Source organism: Nesoenas mayeri (genome assembly GCF_963082525.1).
Source record: "Nesoenas mayeri genome assembly, chromosome: 13".
Lineage (NCBI taxonomy): Eukaryota > Metazoa > Chordata > Aves > Columbiformes > Columbidae > Nesoenas > Nesoenas mayeri.
In genome coordinates this window covers 218,711-238,459 of record NC_137550.1, presented here as the reverse complement: position 1 = coordinate 238,459, position 19,749 = coordinate 218,711, and the positions used below count along the sequence as shown (strand labels likewise).

Sequence of the window (19,749 nt, the reverse complement as noted above, 5' to 3'; positions counted from 1 at the left end):
CCTGTCCATCACTAAAAGCTGATGATAGAATACACAATAGATTTTCCATTGCTTAAACTAAGGGACTTCTATCTCAAAAAATAACCTCTGTGTTAAAAGTATAGAAGTAAGGTTGCAATATGTGAATTAAGCAAAATACTGCTGTTGGTCACAGAAGTCTCAGTTTTAACTAACCCCTCCAGCTGCACAGAGCCCCTAACAACACACAGCTGGATATGCATCCATCCATCCATCCATCCATCCATCCGTCCATCCGTCCACACACCATTATTTGAGTTCATTATAAGATGAGAAAATCTATTTGCGGTCTCTCTCTGTTGACCGCCCTAATGAGAATAATAAATCAAACTATAAATCCCAAGGGCATTGGAATACAACCTCTGTTGTCATCTTAAACCAGTTTAATGACAGTCCATTCTAATTCCATCAAGCCTTAGCTTATTTTACTACACTCTGTGTTATGAGCTGCAAGGCTATAAGCATTAATTTCCAAATGGATTGTCTCTTTTACTGTACCAATTGTATACCAGGATAGGACTGTTGAAATAAATAGAAATATAACAGTGGAGAAAATACAATTTATGGCAAAGCAGACTCCAGAGACCTTATTTTACTCTCTTTGTCTTAATATAACATGTTTCCTGGTACTGAGCTATGTACAAATATAACAAACATATTGCACTGATATTTTCTCCTTCTCTTTTTTCTTAATGGAGCTGCAGAGTGCGACTGAAGTAAGTAAATAAGCCTACACACTTAGAAGCCTGATTTTATTTTCCTGGATTGTAGTATAGGGAATTCTAAACAAAAGAAAAATCAACAAACATTACAGTCCTTTACATCATTCTTTATTCTTGCTTATTAAAGCCTCTGGAAAACAAATCTGCCACGTTCCTGGACTTCATAATTTGTCTCTGTTGGAGACCAAATTTCCCACTACAAAATCCTTGGCTACACCTCACAGCAGCCCTTAAAACCCACAGTTTCCTAATTCACCATTTTCCCAGCTTTGCATGCAGTGACTTTTTGCTTCTGTAACTGCTTCTCTAACTGGATGGTCTATCTACTGCTAATATATCCTGTTACAAAAATGATGCTTTTGCTATATGCTGCACGTTTTGGTTAAAGACTGGCAATATTTCAAGCCATAATTTAACTATTCTGTGTACTTTATGCTTTTATAATTCTGTACTTTCAAATCTTCATGACATGTTGTATTGGAGTGATATATTGATCAACATTTATTTTTATCTAAACAATCTGATATTATTAATTCCATCACTTCCTCCAGGATAATTATTTATGAAATGTCTTCACATTACCATAACTGAATTTAGGAGAAAAGGGTTCTTTCCTTTGCAATCTTTTCTCAGTGTTCCAAAAAAGCCTTTCTTTCACCCCTAGGTAAGGCAAGTGTAATTCTATAAAAGCATAATGTTTATTTACAGAAATATGGAGTGTTACTTAGCAAAAAACAGTCATGAATAATTAGGTCTTTACTATTTATATCAACAATGAAAGAATAGGTAGAAAAAAAAGACACAAAATACTGAAAGGCGAGACTCCATCAAAGGTCTTGTTCATGTGGAGTCTTATTAAGTAAATACAATTTCTTGGATGTACCTTTTTATACTTTGTTTTGTGAATGAGATGAGCACATTAACAGCTTTAATCCATAGAACTGGAACAATTAATGTTCATGTTAGCAACAAGTTTAGTATCAGTATTTGCGCTGTCGCTATGAGATGCTGGTTTAGCTTAAAAAAAAATCCACAAAAATGAACAAAACCATGTCAAAGCATGGAGATAGTGCAACAGACTGCATCTCTAGCAAATGGCATGGAATATTAAAGTCAGTTACGGAATTACAGACATTTTAAAGTTTGCCCTCCTGTTTTCATAGCAAGTATTGTTTTACTTTACATAGTTAAATATGGGCTGCCTGCTGACACTCGTGTTTCTGCTAAGAAAATTACCATTAAAGAATAAGCTAAAGTTACACACAGCTACAGCACTTACACATTTAAATCAGTGTCACCTACAACCAACCAACCAACCAACCATAAAACAGGCTCTAATTAGCATTTAGTTATGGGTTCTGCCACCGATGGTCTCCTCAGTGCAAGGTGAACTGTCTTGTGGAATTTCCTTTGCCAGCATAGGAAAGGGTATTGAATTTTTGGCACATGTGGATATGGTCCTGTCATTTTTTGCACCATGAAGACTCCACTTTCACTAGGCTGTGTAACAGCTACAGGCTCCAGCCCCACGGAAAGCCCAGAGAGGAGTAACTTCGCTGTACTTAATCACTAATTACTGCCTCCTTGATTTAATGTAACAAAGCATCTTGACCTAATTAAGCATTACTTAGTGAATTGCTGCTCTAACAGCAAAACACCGCTATAAAAACCAAGATTTTGTTACTTTTAGTAGGTGGTATCTCCAGACCAACAGTCAGCTCTGATGAACCAAGGTTGCCCTTTATCACACAAGAGAATTGGACACAAATACAAAATCATCATGTTCATACCTCGTTTTAATATCTGAGACGTGGTCATGATTTAAAACGCCATTTCTCAACAGCTTAGACCGATCTGAGCTGTGTAATACCAGAGATCTTCACACCATTCCCAGAACATGCAGCAGCAGTGCTTATGCAGCCATGGATTATATAATTTCAAGGATATGATTCTGAGAAAACTGTCTTGAACCTCCAAAAATGAAGCATTTTCAGCTGAATCAGCTCCCTGAGCTGGCTCACTCTTCTCTCTTTACTGAAGAGGAACAGAACAGACGGTGGCGACACAGTTAGAAGCTGTGGCACTGTAGCTGCCATCACACATGCTGTTATCTATCTCCACAAAGCATGAGGGAACTAGAGGCACTTTGTCCTTGTAGCTGCATCAAAGTGCACATATCAGATTTACCGTGTGCCAACCCTGCTCTCATTTCCATCAGATTTGAGATTAAATTTGGACCTCCTGCTCCTCAGGACAGTGTCCCAAGGACTTGCTGTGGGCAAAGCTGTGCACTAGGGAAATCTATACTGTGTGGGCACAGGCTTCACTATATTTAGTCGAGTTATGAATGTAAAAGCTCTGCCAAAATCAAATAACCAGTTTAAAACTCAAACTGTATCACTCTTAAAATTTTTAAGGCTATGGTTATCTTATTTCCAGTCAGGTATCCCATTCCAATTGTTATAAGCCCGGTTTATGTCAAGCCTCTTGTGCTCCTCACCAAAACCCAACACCTATTTGAGAGCTAATACAAATATCTCTTAAGCTGTCAGTTTATAAGTGATCACAAAACAATCTTTGGACAACTGTCGTAATAGCCCTGCCAAGAGAAAATTCTTGAAGCATGAAAGATGTCATTAACTAGGCTGGACATTCTTTGTGTAACAGCCAAAGGTTACTAGAAGTCTATATTTATATCCTCAGCAATTTCATCTGACAGTCTGTCAACTGGCCAGTTAGCTGCTGTTGGTTTCTCCCTACAGAGTTGCACAAACTCAGGATTGTGTCTTTGATTTTATTATCATTCCAGTCTGTATGACAGCAAAGATATATTTGCTCATTTATTCCTGGAACACCCATTTTCAGAAAACTTCTGTACTGAATATAATTTTAATTCCTGAGTGGAAAGATTGCACTTTCTCAAAAAGTGATACAAAATTACAGCATAAAAAGGCAGCCTCCAGTATAGGAGTCACAGTTACAACAGCCGTTTCTAGAACACAAAATCCAAGACAAGCTGCTGTCACTGCTGGCTTTGATGGGGCTGTTCAGATGAATTTTCATTTAAAACACATGCGTCGTTTTAATACTTGGGCTTTGTAGCTCTAGGTTAAATTTTGCAAACAAAACCTAATCAGTGTGTTTCTTCATCCTCTAAATAAAAACAATTTTAAATACATACTTTAGCAATTTGTTTTTGATGTAATACTGTTTGGATTACTCTGTGAAAACCACTAGATGGCACTGAATGAAGGTCTTTTAAAAGAACTGATTCGAATGAGGAAATTTCATTTAAAATATTTGGGTATCCACAGAGAACTACACTGATGAATAACTGATCACAGACTTCATTAATGCAAATAAATTCAAAATTTTGGTGATAAGCCTCACCTTTTGAATTGAACCAACGCACCAACCTTTCCAAAGGGAGCAAAGTACCTGCAGCCGGATCCCCTGGTCTGTTGCACTCCCGCAGAAAGTGGGTACTCGTCCCACTTGCAGACCCCACCTGCAGCTTCTTGTCCCCAGGTTTAACTGTTCAAGTCCTTTGTACCAGAAACCTGTGCCAAGGGAGAAGCAAGCACCAGTGCCATTTATAGACATTTAGCATTCAATTTTCAAGCCATTTTTCTGATTTCAAGTCATTTTTTGGTTTTGTCTTTGCCTCTAGTAGGCCATGCAGAGCCCCTTGGTGTGATAGGAGAGGTGCAGCTCCCCAACCAGCAGCAACTTCACTGCCTAGTGCTGCCTGAGTTGCAAGAAGGAAGTATTTCAGGAGGAAATCAATCCTTCATGCCTCTTAGCAGGGTTTTATTTTATCATGTACGTAAATCCTCAACAGTCTCCACACAAGGCCGGCCCAGGCACAGCCCTCTGCCCGCAGCAGGCACAGAGGTGCCCTCACACCTCAGGGACAGCCGCCCTCATGCCGAGCTCCTGCCTGTGTGAACCTGAGCTGCAGCCTGAGGAAAAGCGGCAAAGGGCACTCCAGGGAGGCGAGGAGACCGGCCGCCCTTGTCCCAGACCGGGCTCCTGCGCCCTCAGGCGCCGCCATATCCGCAGGCCCCGGCCCGCCCAGAGGCGGGAAAACAAGCCCCGCCCCCTGCCGCACCCCTGCCCTCTCCGGAAGAGCCCCCCGCCCTTTTTCTCATTGGCTTCGCCGCTCTCCACGTGATCAGCCAGGCGGCGGCTCAGTGGTTGCGCCGTGGATGGGGGCGGGAGGGAGAAAAAAACCATCGTATGCGGGCGGAGGGGCGGGAAAGGCGCTTCCGCTCCTGCGCGCTGTGGGGCTCTGGGACGGTCACCGGCTGCGTGAGGCAGAGAGGGCCCGCGCGCTCCCCAGCGCCGCCAGCGGGAGGGGCGGGGCCGGCGGGCCCCTCGGGCGGCGGGTGCCCAGCCCCGCAGGCGGCGGGTGCCCAGCGCCGCAGGCCCCGGGTGCCCAGCCCCTCAGGCGGCGGGTGCCCAGCCCCGCAGGCCCCGGGCCCGGTGCGGGCGTTTTGTCTCCGCCCGCCCCGCTCCCCGGCGCCCAGGCCCCGCCGAACGGGCCAGGATGAGCGGTGAGGACGGGAACGAGGAGTTCTACCGGCAGCTGCAGCTCCAGCAGCAGTACGAGGCCAAGGCCGAGCCCGGCGGCGAGGGCGAGTCCGACCCCTTCACCTATGTAGACCCGGCCGATGGGGCCGCCTATGAGTGGGACCGGGAGAAGAAGGCCTGGTTCCCCAAGGTGGGTGCGGGAGAGGCCGCTAGAGGAGCAGCCTCCTCGCCTGACTTGTGGGGCTATGAAGTTGGTGAAGGGTTTGGAGGGGAAGCCGTATGAGGGGTGGCTAAAGTCACTGGCTTTGTTCAGCCTGGGGGAGGCTGAGGGGAGAGCTCATCGTGTCTACAGCTTCCTCACAAGGGGAGGGGAAGGGGCAGGTGCTGAACTCTTTAGTGACCAACGACGAAACCTGAGGGAATGGCAGGAAGATGTGCCAGGGGAGGTTTAGGTTGGACATCAGGAAAAGGTTTTTCCCCCAGAGGGTGCAGAAGCACTGGAACAGGCTCCACAGGGGGGTGTCACTGTCAAGCCTGACAGTGTTCAAGAAGAGACTGTACAATGGCCTCAGACGGTGTAAACTGTGGAGTGTCCTGTGCAGGGACAGGAGTTGGACTCGATCCTTGTGGGTCCCTTCCAACTCAGGACATTGTATGACTGTGGCCCTCTGTGGGGGCTTATCCCTCCTCCTGCCCACTGCCCGGGGGCAACTCTTTCGCTGGAGTTTTTCTGAGGAAGGGTGAAAATGAAGAACAGTTTATGTTTGGTCACTTCACCACAGGGGTGTCTCACTCTTCGGCCAAATAACTGCTGCAGAATCAGTGTAGCGCTGAAACACCCTGTTTTTCCAGGCGAACCCACGGCAGCTGGTGGTGTCTCCATCCCTAACCTGCTTTCTGCTCTTCTGTTATGAAGAGCTGTAGGTTGGCTTTTTTCCTTGGATGTGAATCTGTAGAATTGCTCAGGCCTGGCATGAAGTCACAGTTGCATTTGTGGATCTTAACGAATTGGTACTGCCTCTGGCATGTTTTGGTTTCTTTATCACAGTTGCTGTGGTGATCTTTGTCTTCTCTTGGCAGTGAAGATGTGAACTAGTCTGTTAAGAGCCCTAGATGAAAATGGGGTAGTATATTCCTCTTCTGTTACTACCCAAAAATGATGCATGTGTGAAGATGTCTTGTTCCGTCTCCTGAGATCTTGGAAAAACAATTGAAAGTTAAATGTATTTGGCTTAGAAGCATTAAGCAGAATGGAAGCATGTTACAATTATTTTTTTAATTAAATATTTTAAGTATTAAAAATGAATTTGGTATAACAAGGTGGCCCTTCAAGGTAGAGAGGGGATATAGATTTAATGTATTGAGCCAATCTACTGAGCTACAAGTGAAATAGTAATTTTGTTACTATATCACACTAATTGAGGGCAGTTACTTAATTTACAAATATTGAGACATTTTGTAGCACATATTTCATTAATCTAATGTGCCAGTTCTTATTTGTGACTATTAATTCATTGTAATTCAGAGAATCGAGAGTGAACCTAGTAGAGCCAAGTTTATATGTGTGTAAACCTAGAAAGGTGTCCGTGTAGCAGATGCCTTACAGAGGGGTAAAAACATGTCAAAAATCCAGACTCGCAAAGGGGAGCAGTGGGAGAACTGAGTAACCCTGGCTCCCAGGGGAGTGCTATATCCAGTAAGCACAGTAACTTCTAAAAGGATTCTTTTGGTTTCATTTTTTTATTTACCTCTGCTTCTTAGGAGCATTTTTTTTTCCCTAAATGCTTGTTCTTATCCCAAATTTCCATCTTGGAGTGGCGATAACATTTATGGTTAGAGAGATTATATGGGAGCAGCAAAGTTTATGAGTGAATATGATGTATAGTAAAAGTTGGTATAGAATAATTATGAAGCGGTATATGTTATAGATAGGTCACTGAGCTAGATATGATAGTATCTCAGGTTACTTCATTTTGCTGATGATTATTGAACAGTGTTTTATCGAAATAGATTTAAGAGACTTCAGGAGACAGAAGTTGTAGTTCTTTCTCTATTCTATGAGCAGTAATAAAATTCCTTATCTCTGTTTTCTGATAAAAGATTATTCTGACTAGTCTAAGTAATCATCATCTGCAGGTTAGTATTGCACTACTACTCTGCTTTGGGAATAGAGTGTCTGCTGAACTTCTGCTAAAGCATACTTCAAGCAGAGCAGAAAGTTAATCGACTGTCAACATTGCTCAGGAAAATTTGGAGACAGTCAAGTATTTAATAGAAGTGATAGGAAATTTGTGTATTATTTAATGATTTTTCTTTCAGTGGTACTATATTGATGGAGACCAACTTTTTATAGTCCTTTACACACTTAGCACAAATCACATATTGAATTCATCTGCCTTCATTCATCACTTGCTATGAAGAAACAGTCATCGAGTGTCTTCTGTAAGCACAGTGTCTGTTCTTCAGTTGGTTAATCTATTCCTTTCCATTTCAGTGGAACCAGCAGTTAATTACATGCTAGCATGTCCTGTATTATTATATTTCTTTTCCTATAAGCCTAATTGCCCCAAACACTGTACAACTGTGTGGGTATGGACATAGAAGTGATCTCATTCTGTGATGTTCTCCACCAGATCTGGATTGAAGCCCCAAGTAAGAAGTTCTGAGTCCTTGTTTTCCATGCAGGCATGCTTTGGCATAAGTTCCAATAAAAGCTTTTATACTTGTATTACATTCATTTATGTTTGCAAAAATACATTTTAAAATGAAACAGCTGTGATGGTAAATATGGTAGGATGATAGCATATTATGGAAAAAAAAAAATGTTATTGATGGGCAAAATTTGACATAGTAGGTAATTCGCTAAGAATAAATCTAGCTTTACATGAGAATGCGGTTCCACCTGAAGTTGAAAAACAATACTGCTGCAGGAAGGTGGCTGGTTGTTGCAGGTTTAATCACTAATATATCAGTAAGTTCTCAGATGAAAATAATTAATATTGTTCAGCAGAAAGTTTAAAAATTTAACTCTATGGATTTCATCAACTGTGAAACTCAGCATTTGCTAAGATCGCTAGTGTCAAATATAATGAACCGTATTAGAACATGGAGTATTGTTTCCCTCAGTGAAAATGGTTGAGCTCTTCCTTTCTCTTGTGTCATGTCTGTAAGAGCAGCCGCTTACATTCCTGATCGAGGTGTGTTGCAAATCTTGTTTAGTGTAGAAGCTGTTTTGTGCGAAACTTTTAAGTTATATGAGGCTCCACAGCTTCTTGTGTTATTCATGACAAGCCTGTTACTGTCGATTCTGCATTTTTTATTTTTCATAATAAAAACTTAGAGCAGAAACATCAAGCTTCAAATCACTATGGAAGATACGAGATTGTTATTCTTGTCATTGACATTTACTGCTGTCCGTTGTGCCACTCTCTTACAAAAGCTCTCTGACATTTTTTGTTCTCTTTTGAATACGAATGAAGCAGGTGCAGCATAGATCAAAGTCAGATAAAATTTTCAAAGGTTAAGGCTCAGCTTTGGGATTAAATTGTTTCAGAGTGTGTAACTTCAGAAAGCACTTCATAGTGCAGTGATACCAGCAAAATCAGCTCTGATGTATTGTCTCTTTTCATGTTACTGCTTGTGGCTAGTAGTAATATTTACCTGGCTGGAAATACTGGCTGTAATTTGTAGGGTGGGTGTTTGGCTAATGCCTATCATTTAGAGACTAACACAATCTTACATTTTATGCACATATAATCTCTCTCTAGAAAAGACTGAGCTAATTATTTATCTGTTAGGAGGATATAAGGTAGAGTGTTTGGCCTTGTAAACACTGTTAAGATATGTCTCTATGTGCAATATTTATTGTCTGTCAACACAAATATATGTCATGTCTGAAACTGTTTCTATGAAAAGGCAGATGCCTACAAATGTCAGTCATTCATCATCTGTGGATAAGTTGTTAGCTTCCCTACAGTGTCACTTTGTCTCTTCCACGCTATCAGCAGTGCTTGGTTTCTGTCCTTCAGACAAATCGAATTTATGTTGGCACCAGAAAGCTTTGCTTGAGGAAAAGCAGAACCAGTGAAATATTTGTTTAAAACTTCTTGGAATTAGGATGTTAGTCCAGTTCTGGTAATACCTGAACTAACAGAATCACACTGATTGTTTTTGTTGTGCTTGTAGCTTTACAAAGATGATTTTAAACCAGTTTAAAAATACTGCTGTTTTCTATGTTGCTGGATTAGAAAATGGCCATCATTGATGAAGATAATTTCTAAAACACTAACATTAAAACACTTACAAACCCAAATTTGTAGTTCTTTGAAATTTTGGATTAATTTTCCAAATTTCTTTTCAGATAACAGAAGATTTCCTGGCAACGTATCATGCCAACTATGGCTTCCATGCAGATGATACAGACAGTTCATCCACTTCTGGCACCGCAACTGAAAGTAAGCAACCAGTAAGTTCGAAGACAACAGGAGCACAACCACCAGCAAATGAGAAAGGACCACAGCAAACAGATCCAAAACAAAAAGCAGAAAAACGGAAGCTTGAGCCAGGTAAGTGACAAAGGGTTTCCCTCTGTGTAGGTTGCAGCCTGTGTAGTACTGAATGGAAATGGGCAATTGTTCATTGTTACCGTCTACAGCAAAGATACAGATTCCGAGAATGATTTTGAAATTGTATAGTACTTCATGGGTATCCTACTGAGTCCATACAATAGGTGGAAGAAAAGCAAATTAAGGTGTATTAAGAGCTTTTCATGTGGGCAGGCAAAAATTCTTAGAAATCTGATGGAATGTGAACATTAGCATATGCTACCATGTTTAATAACTAAAATGAAACTTTCTTTGCAGGGTGGTTTCATGTTGAAGAAGACAGAAACACAAATGTTTATGTGACTGGTAAGTGATAGCTGTTACTTATCTACTTTGAGTTAAAAATGGTAAAGGAGACATATATATCTCACTGACTTTGAATATTACCTAGTCAGTCTGCCACTTGCAAGCTACTTAACATTATGTTCCTGATTGCATAATGTCTTGTGACCTTTAAATTGCAGATGTAGGAAAGTAATACGAGGGACATATTCCATGCCTTTATCTTTTAAATGCTATGGTCTGTGAGCTGTGTCAATGAAGTCACTAGTTTGTGGTGGTTTGTGGTTTTTGTTTGGTGGTGGTGTTTGGTTGGGTTTTTTTAAGCAAGCTACAGCCAAGAAAAACAATTTCTGCAAGTTTCTAAGGAACAGGATACTGAGAACAACATTATAATATAATGCATTGACTAAACTGATCATGTAATATGTTTTTTTTATATTTTATTTTATTTTATAAATACATAATTAAGTTACTAGATAAGAAGGAAGAAACAGGAAATAAAAGAAAAAGTTGGAACTAGAATGAGCAAGTAACAGGGAAGCTCAAGTGAAACTGTCTGTGCATTTATTATGCTAATTCTCTGCCTTTTTTGGATGTTGGGGTGTTATCTTTAGGTGCATACACAAAGGCACATTTGGTGGTTCTGAGCAGCCACAGAAATTCACGGACCTGAATTCTCAGAAATCTTCATCCAGGCTAAACTAGCATGGAACATTCACATAATTTTATTCTCCTTTTTTTTTTGAATTGTCCTCAATTTAAAGTTAAGACTTCGAAAACTCCATACATTATCAGATGCTTTTTTTGTTGAATTTGTGTATGGAGAATATAGTCATCTGTTTATAGGTTGGGGTATTTTTGTCTTCAATCCCTAGAGGTGCAGTAGAACTTGGGCAGGATAGTTAGGTTCATGTAGGCCATTGTGTCACTGCAATGTCAGTATCTTGTATAGCACTAAAACTCTAAGCCTATGTATTAGGGAGCACAAAGATATTGCTGTATGTTACAACTATTAAAAGTGAAAGGATTTTCAAAATGTTGGTATGAAGTAATGTTTAAAAGGTAACACCAAAAATATTGATTCCAAGGCCAGTTGTTTCTTAGTATGTATGTAAAATTTCATCCTTAAGTTTCATACCTTTCATTTAAAGAAACACTGGGGTTTGTGCTCTCAGGAGGTTTCAAAAAAATGAATGTCATCAAGCTTTGTCTTTTAATTTATCTTGCAGGTTTACCTCCAGACATTACAAAAGACGAATTTGTACAAGTCATGTCAAAATGTGGTATAATTATGCGAGATCCTCAGACAGAAGAACACAAAATCAAGCTTTACAAAGATAAGGAAGGAAATCTTAAAGGAGATGGCCTCTGTTGCTATCTAAAGGTCAGTGGTGTACTGAAATGCAGTTTTTCTTCCCATTGAAGATCCGTATGGCCACTGTTTCACAGTCACATTAGAAGATTTTTGAAATATCTCAAGTATAACTTAAAACTTAGGTGTCTGTTTTACAGGTTTGTTCCAGAACCGCCCACTTATCTGCTTGTGCACCTCATTTGTTTGCTCTTATCTACCCGTTCCTCCCCCAAAAATGTCTGTAGTAGCTGCTGAACATGTCTCTACGTGTTCCTGTCTTGGCTGTCGGTGATTATGAGGTGAAAATGGGGACCTCTTCACCTTTTACTTTAAAAACATGCCACTGTGTGGCCAAGAATACAGAAATAACAAGACAGAAACACAGTTCTGTATTTACAGCTTTTAGCTGAAAACTGTTTAGGTTCAGAACTCCTCTCACATTCTGTATTAACCTGTAACAGTTCAGGCTGCAGTACTATTTCCTTCATGTGTTTCACTTGTGAATCATTTGGAAAGTTGGTGCTTACAAGTGCAATCTGCTTTAATTCTGCCAAGAAGTGCCAGGCAGTACTAAATCAACTGCATTGTGGTCTGTGTGGTGATTGAGAACGACATAGAGAGAGATGGAGACACAGAGTTCTTGTTAGCAGCGAGAGCAGAGTCAGGCGGAGCTGAGCCTTTAATTAGCCCTTCTCAATTTATAGTTTTACAGATATGTTGTTCCAAACATACAGGCCCAGGCCCAACATTCACACGTCATACATACGGAGGCAGTGTTCTGATGTGGGATATCATTCTCACTGCCTGGGCTATCACTCCTTACACTCATAAAAAACATGCTTCTGTATAACCTGTCCAAGGCCCTTTATGTTTTGACTAGTTGCTGTGATTGAATCATATTAGTATTATTTGTCCGGATGGCCATGTTAGTATTGATCTTCCTTTGTCATTCAGGAGGCTGAAATCACACGTCCTGCCGTTCCCACAGTCTCTGCTAATTTTGTAATTTTAGTATTCAGGGCTGTTTAGTGCAGAGGTATAAAGACAGTCTGCATTCTGAAGGACTTTTAGGAAAACATTAAACATTACTGAAGAGCCTCAACATCTGCTGTTGTTGAAAAAATGATACAAGCTTTATAGAAAATCAGGCCCCTGAAGTTATTTTGTTCTCGCTTTAACCTTAATCAGCTTGTTTGACTGTTGCAGGTTAGTTTTTAGGACATATTTGAATGAAATGTATGCAGTTGCTTTTGGGAGCATTAATCTTCTATAACAGTGGTGAACAAATACTGGATTTTGATAAAGAAAACATTGCTAATGGTGTGTTAAGAGACTTGGAAGAGATAGGGCATTATGGTTTTCAGTGACAGGGGATTGATTCTTAACAAAACATTCTTAAATAAACATTATTGCACTAATTTGACTGTGCCACGTTCTTTAAAGCTTGTGTTCTGTTTTATCTTCAAATAGAGAGAATCGGTTCAACTTGCATTGAGACTTCTGGATGAGGCAGAAATTAGAGGCTATAAATTGCATGTTGAAGTTGCGAAGTTTCAGCTGAAGGGGGAGTATGATGCAAGCAAAAAGAAGAAGAAATGTAAAGACTACAAGAAGAAGTTGTCTCAACAGCAGAAGTTTGTATTTTTTATTTCAGTAAAACGTTGCTTGAATTCTAAGTGCCATTAGTAAAGCGCTGCTTTCTTTCAAATGCGATGCTAAGAGTTATGCAAAAATTGAAGTCTTATCTGACAGCAAAAGAGCTCAATTAATACACGTTTGGAGGGGGGGAACTCCGAAATTAAATGTTGACATAATGAACTTCTTTGCAATTCACAGATTAGAATAGTACATAGGGAACCAAGGTCCTTTCCGTTACAGAAGAAAATATCACAGCTCTGGGGAGATAAGACTTCTTGTTTTCCTCAGTGTGTGAGACTGTGTGAGTCCTGTCACCATATCTAGGCTTATTGTTTTAAGGTATTGACACTCCAGCTGTCCACATATTATTTGTACCATACTTTACTTGTAAAGGCCAAGAGCTGCTGGCTTCCATAGGTGCAAATACTAAAATACCTCTGTAGATTCTCCCAGACACCTCTTTCTCTCTGGTATAAGATATACTGTTTTTTCAATTGTAGCTAGATTTGTTGCTTTTGTCACTTAAAAATTGTTTTTCTATCTTTTGGAACCAAGAAGATGCAGACTAAAGAAGAAAAAAGTTGAAGTGTATAGGACTCAATATTGTAATGATAGCAGCATTCTGCTAAACATTTTAAATAGTAATGCAAAAGTATTTTGTCATAGTTAAAGGGAACAAAGTCTACTTGACGTCAATTAAAAATAAAAGCAGCTTGAAATGTATCTGCCTCAGAGATAAGTTGCCAGTTCTTGCTATAAGTTGTCTGCAGTGTGGATAGAGAAGTATGAAAATAATGAACTTGCGTTTGACAGCAATTTGTGGGAATGAACTGACTTTGGTTGGTGTTCCTTTTGAGTTGAAGAGCATCATTTACTTGCTACTACCTTCACTGAAAATCCAAGTTTTCTTCAGCTGAACTAGCAGATACAAGAAGGAACCTGAATAGGACTTTTTCCCCCTAAATATAAGATTCTGAGATTTAGAAGTGTGACTGTCCTTTTTTTTGTTTGTTTGTAATAGGATATGAATAGGCATTTCTACCAGAAGTACCATTTTTTTTGTAAGAAGGCAAAGTCATAGAACCAGACACTCTGAGTTCCATGGCTGGTTTGTGGCACTGGCTCTGTACACTATGGAACAAAATGCGTCTTGCAGCAATGCCTGTGTAAGACTCAAGGTGTTATTGCATGTTTGTTCAAATCAAAGCAGTTAAATATTACCAAAGAGAACAGTGGATCTTCTTTTTTACAAAACAAGTTAGGAAAAAATGGTAAAGTATTGACATTTTTATTATACTCGGCAGCAGCTGGTTTCAGCGTCTGAGCAGGTATTAGGAAAGAATTAAAACTTGGAGGTTATTTTTTCAGTGTTTAAGAAAATGCTTTGATTCTTAAGATAATTGCTCATAGAGGGACTATAAATTAAGACCTTAAAACGTCAACTGCTTTATAGTAGAAGGGGTAAAACTGGACGATTATTGCATTTTTAGAAGAGTAGCTTAACTCTGTGTCAAAATACATGTTTTAGTTGATGTATTGCAGGAAATGCTAAATTAATGATTTTTTTTCAACAAATACTTGTAGAAACTGAAGAGACCCGCAACAATATCTTCTTACTGTTGCTTCATTTCATTAGACAGCTGGATTGGAGGCCTGAGAAGAAAGACGGCGCAACTCGAATGCGACATGAACGCATCGTTATTATCAGGAATATGTTTCACCCAAAGGACTTTGAGGTAGGAAGATGCAATTTGCTACTGTAGATTGTGCTGTTATAATTAACATTGCCTGAACTTTCTACCATAAGAATTTTAGTAAAATTCTAGGAGGATGAGAACAAAATTAAACTCCTTTTTTGGACAGGGTTTCTTTTCCTGTGCCAAGTAACTGTTTAAAATTAAGTTGCCTATTTCCAAAAAACAAGACAAAGATATTTATCACATCAGCCTTTTTCACTATGTGTATCCTGACAATATTCCTTATGGGATGGAAAGAGGAGTAGACAGTAACTGTGGTGGAATGGAGAAGCCAGCACAAAAGCCTTATTAATAAGTAGCGTTTATTAAATTTGAATACAGGCTGTCTGCCAGCTCCCAATGGCTTCGAAAATGCAGCATAACAGTTTACGAACTTTTAATGGAGTGGCAGATGCATTCCACTGGTTATTGAGCAAAACTAAAGCTGAGAAGTGCTGCTCTTGAATCTAATTATGTGGCTGATTGCATTGCAGGAGGATCCCTTAGTCCTAAATGAGATCAGAGAAGATCTGCGGACAGAGTGTGAAAAGTTTGGTCAAGTAAAGAAGGTTCTCATATTTGATGTACGTATTTTTTACAGGTTACGTTGGGAGAATTGATGTAATGTGTAAATGTGCAAGACTTTTAGGTTTATTTAGATATGAATGGAGAATTTACTTGGTTTTGTGTCTTTATTTCATGGAAACTTGACCTAATCTTCCACTATTAACTGTTTGTGAAATTATTTTATAAGCACGTACTACTTCAGTCTATGTGAAGGCAAACTCTAACTCTTCCCAATAACTTGGATACGTGTCACAAGTTTGAAAGTTTATAAATACGTTTATTTGTAGATAAACTAGCTGAAACGTTTGTTTTCTGTCTTCAAAAAGTCTGGTCTGTGTACCAACAGAAGAAGTTTTTAAACTTGCAGATTGAGTTTTTCAACACGATTGTGTATGCTCAGGATGGAATGATATCCTGATGGTTGTTTTTTATTTTTGGTAAGACAATCTGAAAGGTCTTGGAATAAATACACTGTTTAGAAAGCTACTAAATGAAAGTTCTGTCTCCTCACAGCGACACCCTGATGGCGTAGCTTCTGTGTCATTTAAAGAACCAAATGAAGCCGATCTATGCAAGCTGACTCTAAATGGAAGGTGGTTTGGTGGCCGCCAGCTCAGTGCTGAAACATGGGATGGTGTAACAGATTATCAGGTAGCCTTTTGTGGTCCTATTTCATCAAATCTTTCTTCAAAACTTAAAATATGTTTTAATTTGAGAGGTGCTTGGTGTTCCCATCCCCATACCCTTCCCACTCCTGCCCCATCTTGGTTATTATCAAAAACTGCTAGGATGTCTCAAAAAAATTATCCTTAATTATTCGGTTTAGCAAAAATTTAAAGGACTTTTTTGACGTTAAAAATTTTGTGTTGGAGATGTCAACGTAGAGTGTTAGTTGCTGGATGTAGAGATCATTAGTTCACAGTCAACAGGGCCTATTGAAGAGTTGAGATTACTGCTATATACATGTATAATTTTGTCTGTAAAAATACCAATTTTTACAAGTATGATTTTGTAATGATGCATATGAACATATCTCTAATAGGTGGAGGAGACTGCAAGAGAAAGGGAAGAAAGGCTCAAGGTGTGGGGGTCGTTTTTAGAGGATCCTGATGCAAAGGAGCAGCAACCTACAGCTGATTCTGATTCTGCAACAAGTAGCGTTAAACAGTCTGAAGGCACATCACCTTCAAAAGTTAATGACACGTCTCAGGATGTAAATGATGAAGCCCATAAAAGGGAGAATAATGGTGAGGGCGTTGATGAAGATGGTGCTCCATCCACAGACAGCAGCCTTGCAGGCAGTGATGCTGAAGCAGATACATAACGTCTTTAATGCTTTAGGAAAGCATGGGTTTTAGGGTGATGTTTGAGTTTATTCCTTTCTTCTGGGTGACTGCAGACAACATTCATATGAATAAATGCATATTAGGGTGTCATCAACTGTGTGCTTTGAAGTTTTCATTAAAAGCAGTATTTAATGAGGTTCTAAAAGTTTGTATTAATTGGCTGTTCAGGTAAAGTAACTCAAGTTGCCAAGAATGCAGTAAAGCTCATCAGGCTTCTTTTGTTCTAACTATGCTTGTCAGTGTTTCATTATGTAAGTGTGAAATATGTTCCAACTCTTAAGTTTATGTAGCTATATGTAACTTAAGTAATGCAGAGCTATTACAAGATTTGTGGATTTTACTGTTAATTTTCCTGTACCCCTTGGAACTCGATGTCTCACGCTTAAAAAGGATTCTTGTCCTGAGAACTTGGGATCATTTTATGGAGCAGATGGTGTGACACGTATAGGGTGAATGCATTGGGTGTGCTGCTGTGCATTAAGTAGCAAATGAAAAGTGCAGTACCAAGTTGAAAACTTGAAGTGGAAAACAAACAAGGTTGCCGTAGCCAACATAAGACAAAACTGAGTGAAGGTAGATTATTAAATCCCGGCATTCAGCAAATTATTTTGTTCTTCCCCTGTTTAGATTTTCTGTTGACGTTTAGATCTTCCATTGAGGCTGGAGTTACGTCAAGGACACTAGAAATGCACGAGCACACACATTCTAGGCCAGAATGAAATCAGATTGATCTTTAACTCTCATGATCTATATGCTGTAGGTTTGCAAATAGGCTTTTGATTGATGTGATGTTGGCTTTGTTTAGTCTTTGCTTTAATATTAAAGGTTTTCATTTAACTTTGTTAGATGATGAGTGTGAATTCTCTTCAGCATTTTAGTTTAGCCTTATATGCCCTTCAAAGTGGGGAGAATCTCCCAATATTTTTGACAACTTGAACTACAGTGCAAAAGTTAGAATACTTGAAAATGTGCTTTCAAATAATATTCTTTTATATGGAAAAAGCAAATGCTGGCCCTCATATTTCCTAAAGCAAGGATTTAGAAGACATTCTAACTTTGGATATCTTAATAAGTGTCAGGCTTTCAAAAATAGATTTGGGGGAGCCATTTTGTGCGTAGTCATTCTTAATTTAGAATCCCATTATCTTGATACCTAAGGATAAAAGAATACAGATATAGGCATTGAACAGTTAAAATATTGGTGCTAGATTCATAGCACGCTATTCATATGGATGGTTACTAGTGCACATTTGTAAGAAGGATTTTTTGAATTTTTTAAATTCATATTGGATTGTAAGAAACCGTAGATGCTAATTCTTATATTTCCATCCCAAAGTATTCATAATACTCTGAAAATTGGTATTTTCTGACTTTGTGATTACCAAAGCTCTGAGATTAGCATCTATTTTTTCCAGAAGTCTATATGGTACTTTCAAGTTTGTTTTGTTTTTTGATATGTAATCGATTTAAATCGGTAACTATGCCAACCAGAGCATCTAAGTTAACACTTTGCCACTGTAGTGATACATTATATCTTTTTGTGAAAAAATATCTGGTCTTAAAACAAAGATGGTATTTGAATTCAGGGTTTATAAGTCTGGGGGCTCGTTATAAGCTAGAATGGCATATTTCTAGTTTTGTGTGGCATGATAAAGAAGAGCTGTAACCCTTGCCAGCTAAAACAGACCATTTTCTCATCTTTACAAGCGTGTGTATTATATGTTTTGGCAAAACAAGTGTTGGACCAGTTCAGGGAATCTGAAATACGGTCTGGTGTGTATTCAGATTACATCTCTGGGTTGTGTTGGTGCTGCCTCAGTCATTTTTATTGGAAATAAGCACCACAGAGCTTTGAGGGCTGAAGGTTTTGGCACGTGAGTGTGATTTAGTGTGCTGGCTGTTGCTTTCAGTGCTCCTTTTTTTCTTTCAGTTTTCAGACGCCAGGTTTAGATCTGTTAGGCTATTGTGTTTTGTTAGCTTGTTTTTTATTTTGAGAGCCTAGTCATATAACACACTACACAGCTAAATCACCAGTTTTGCAGTGGAGTTGATCCTGATACAGGGTAACTATTGACAAATGTATAAATATTGTACAGTTCTATGAAGCCTTATCATGGTATCGATATAAAAAAGAAGGTTAGTGTTTGAAAAAAGACTTTGAATGATAAAGAATCATTGTATGTGCAGTAACCTTCCTCTCTCCAATTGATGTACAAATTGGATTGGCTTTGCTTCAGGAGTCAAACATGATGTTAAGTCTTTTTACCTTTACCTCTAGGCTTCACACTGAAGTAGAGCTCTGACAAAGACTGAGACCAAATGTTTTACTGGCTTTCCTATTAACTAGGATTCTTAAGAAAATAAAAGCTGTTTTTCCATGAAAATACATTGTTCTGAAGTCCAGCATTATACTCAAACTGCTTTTTTTTCCTTTTGTCTACCTCTGTTATTCCCCAGTAAAATGTAAAAATATATTTTTATAAACTATTCATTTAGTTATTGAGGCATTTAATAATCTATGGAGAGGTTAGTGCAGCTGTGACTTTCTTTTCAGCAGATTTTCACTGAGACCGAATTCTTTTGATGTTTTCCTTTTTTAAATAATGCCAATTTTATAAATTAATCTGAACATGAAGGAAATTTTTTCACAAAAGTTAAAATTAGTATTTTGAAGTATGATTATGAAAATCTTCTAGTATAGAGCAGTAATGTTTAGTACCAAATTGTAACAAATGTGAAGCTGAGCAATCAAGAGTTGCTTTCTAAACGTCCATTGTTTTCTGGCTGAGCAGCATCAGAGATAATTTGGTAAGAAGTCAAAACCCCGATGTAATTTTCATTATATTTGTTCTGAACTGGAAGTGCTTTCTAATGAGTCACTCCTTAGAAGTGACTAAATCAAACTTTTTGCCCAGTTTCTAATTTTTCTTCGGTTCCATTCCAGTATTC

At 38.9% G+C, this 19,749-nt stretch overlaps 1 protein-coding gene across 1 annotated transcript; it reads left to right on the top strand.

The window, feature by feature from the left end:
• Positions 1–5,029: 5,029 nt before the first annotated feature.
• Positions 5,030–17,637, top strand: HTATSF1 (HIV-1 Tat specific factor 1). Its single transcript, XM_080352503.1, has 9 exons — positions 5,030–5,463; positions 9,634–9,838; positions 10,136–10,183; positions 11,389–11,543; positions 12,984–13,147; positions 14,788–14,887; positions 15,382–15,471; positions 15,968–16,105; positions 16,497–17,637. Exons 1-9 carry the CDS (start codon positions 5,290–5,292, stop codon positions 16,776–16,778), a joined length of 1,356 nt encoding a protein of 451 aa, XP_080208629.1. The 5' UTR covers positions 5,030–5,289; the 3' UTR covers positions 16,779–17,637.
• Positions 17,638–19,749: the final 2,112 nt, after the last annotated feature.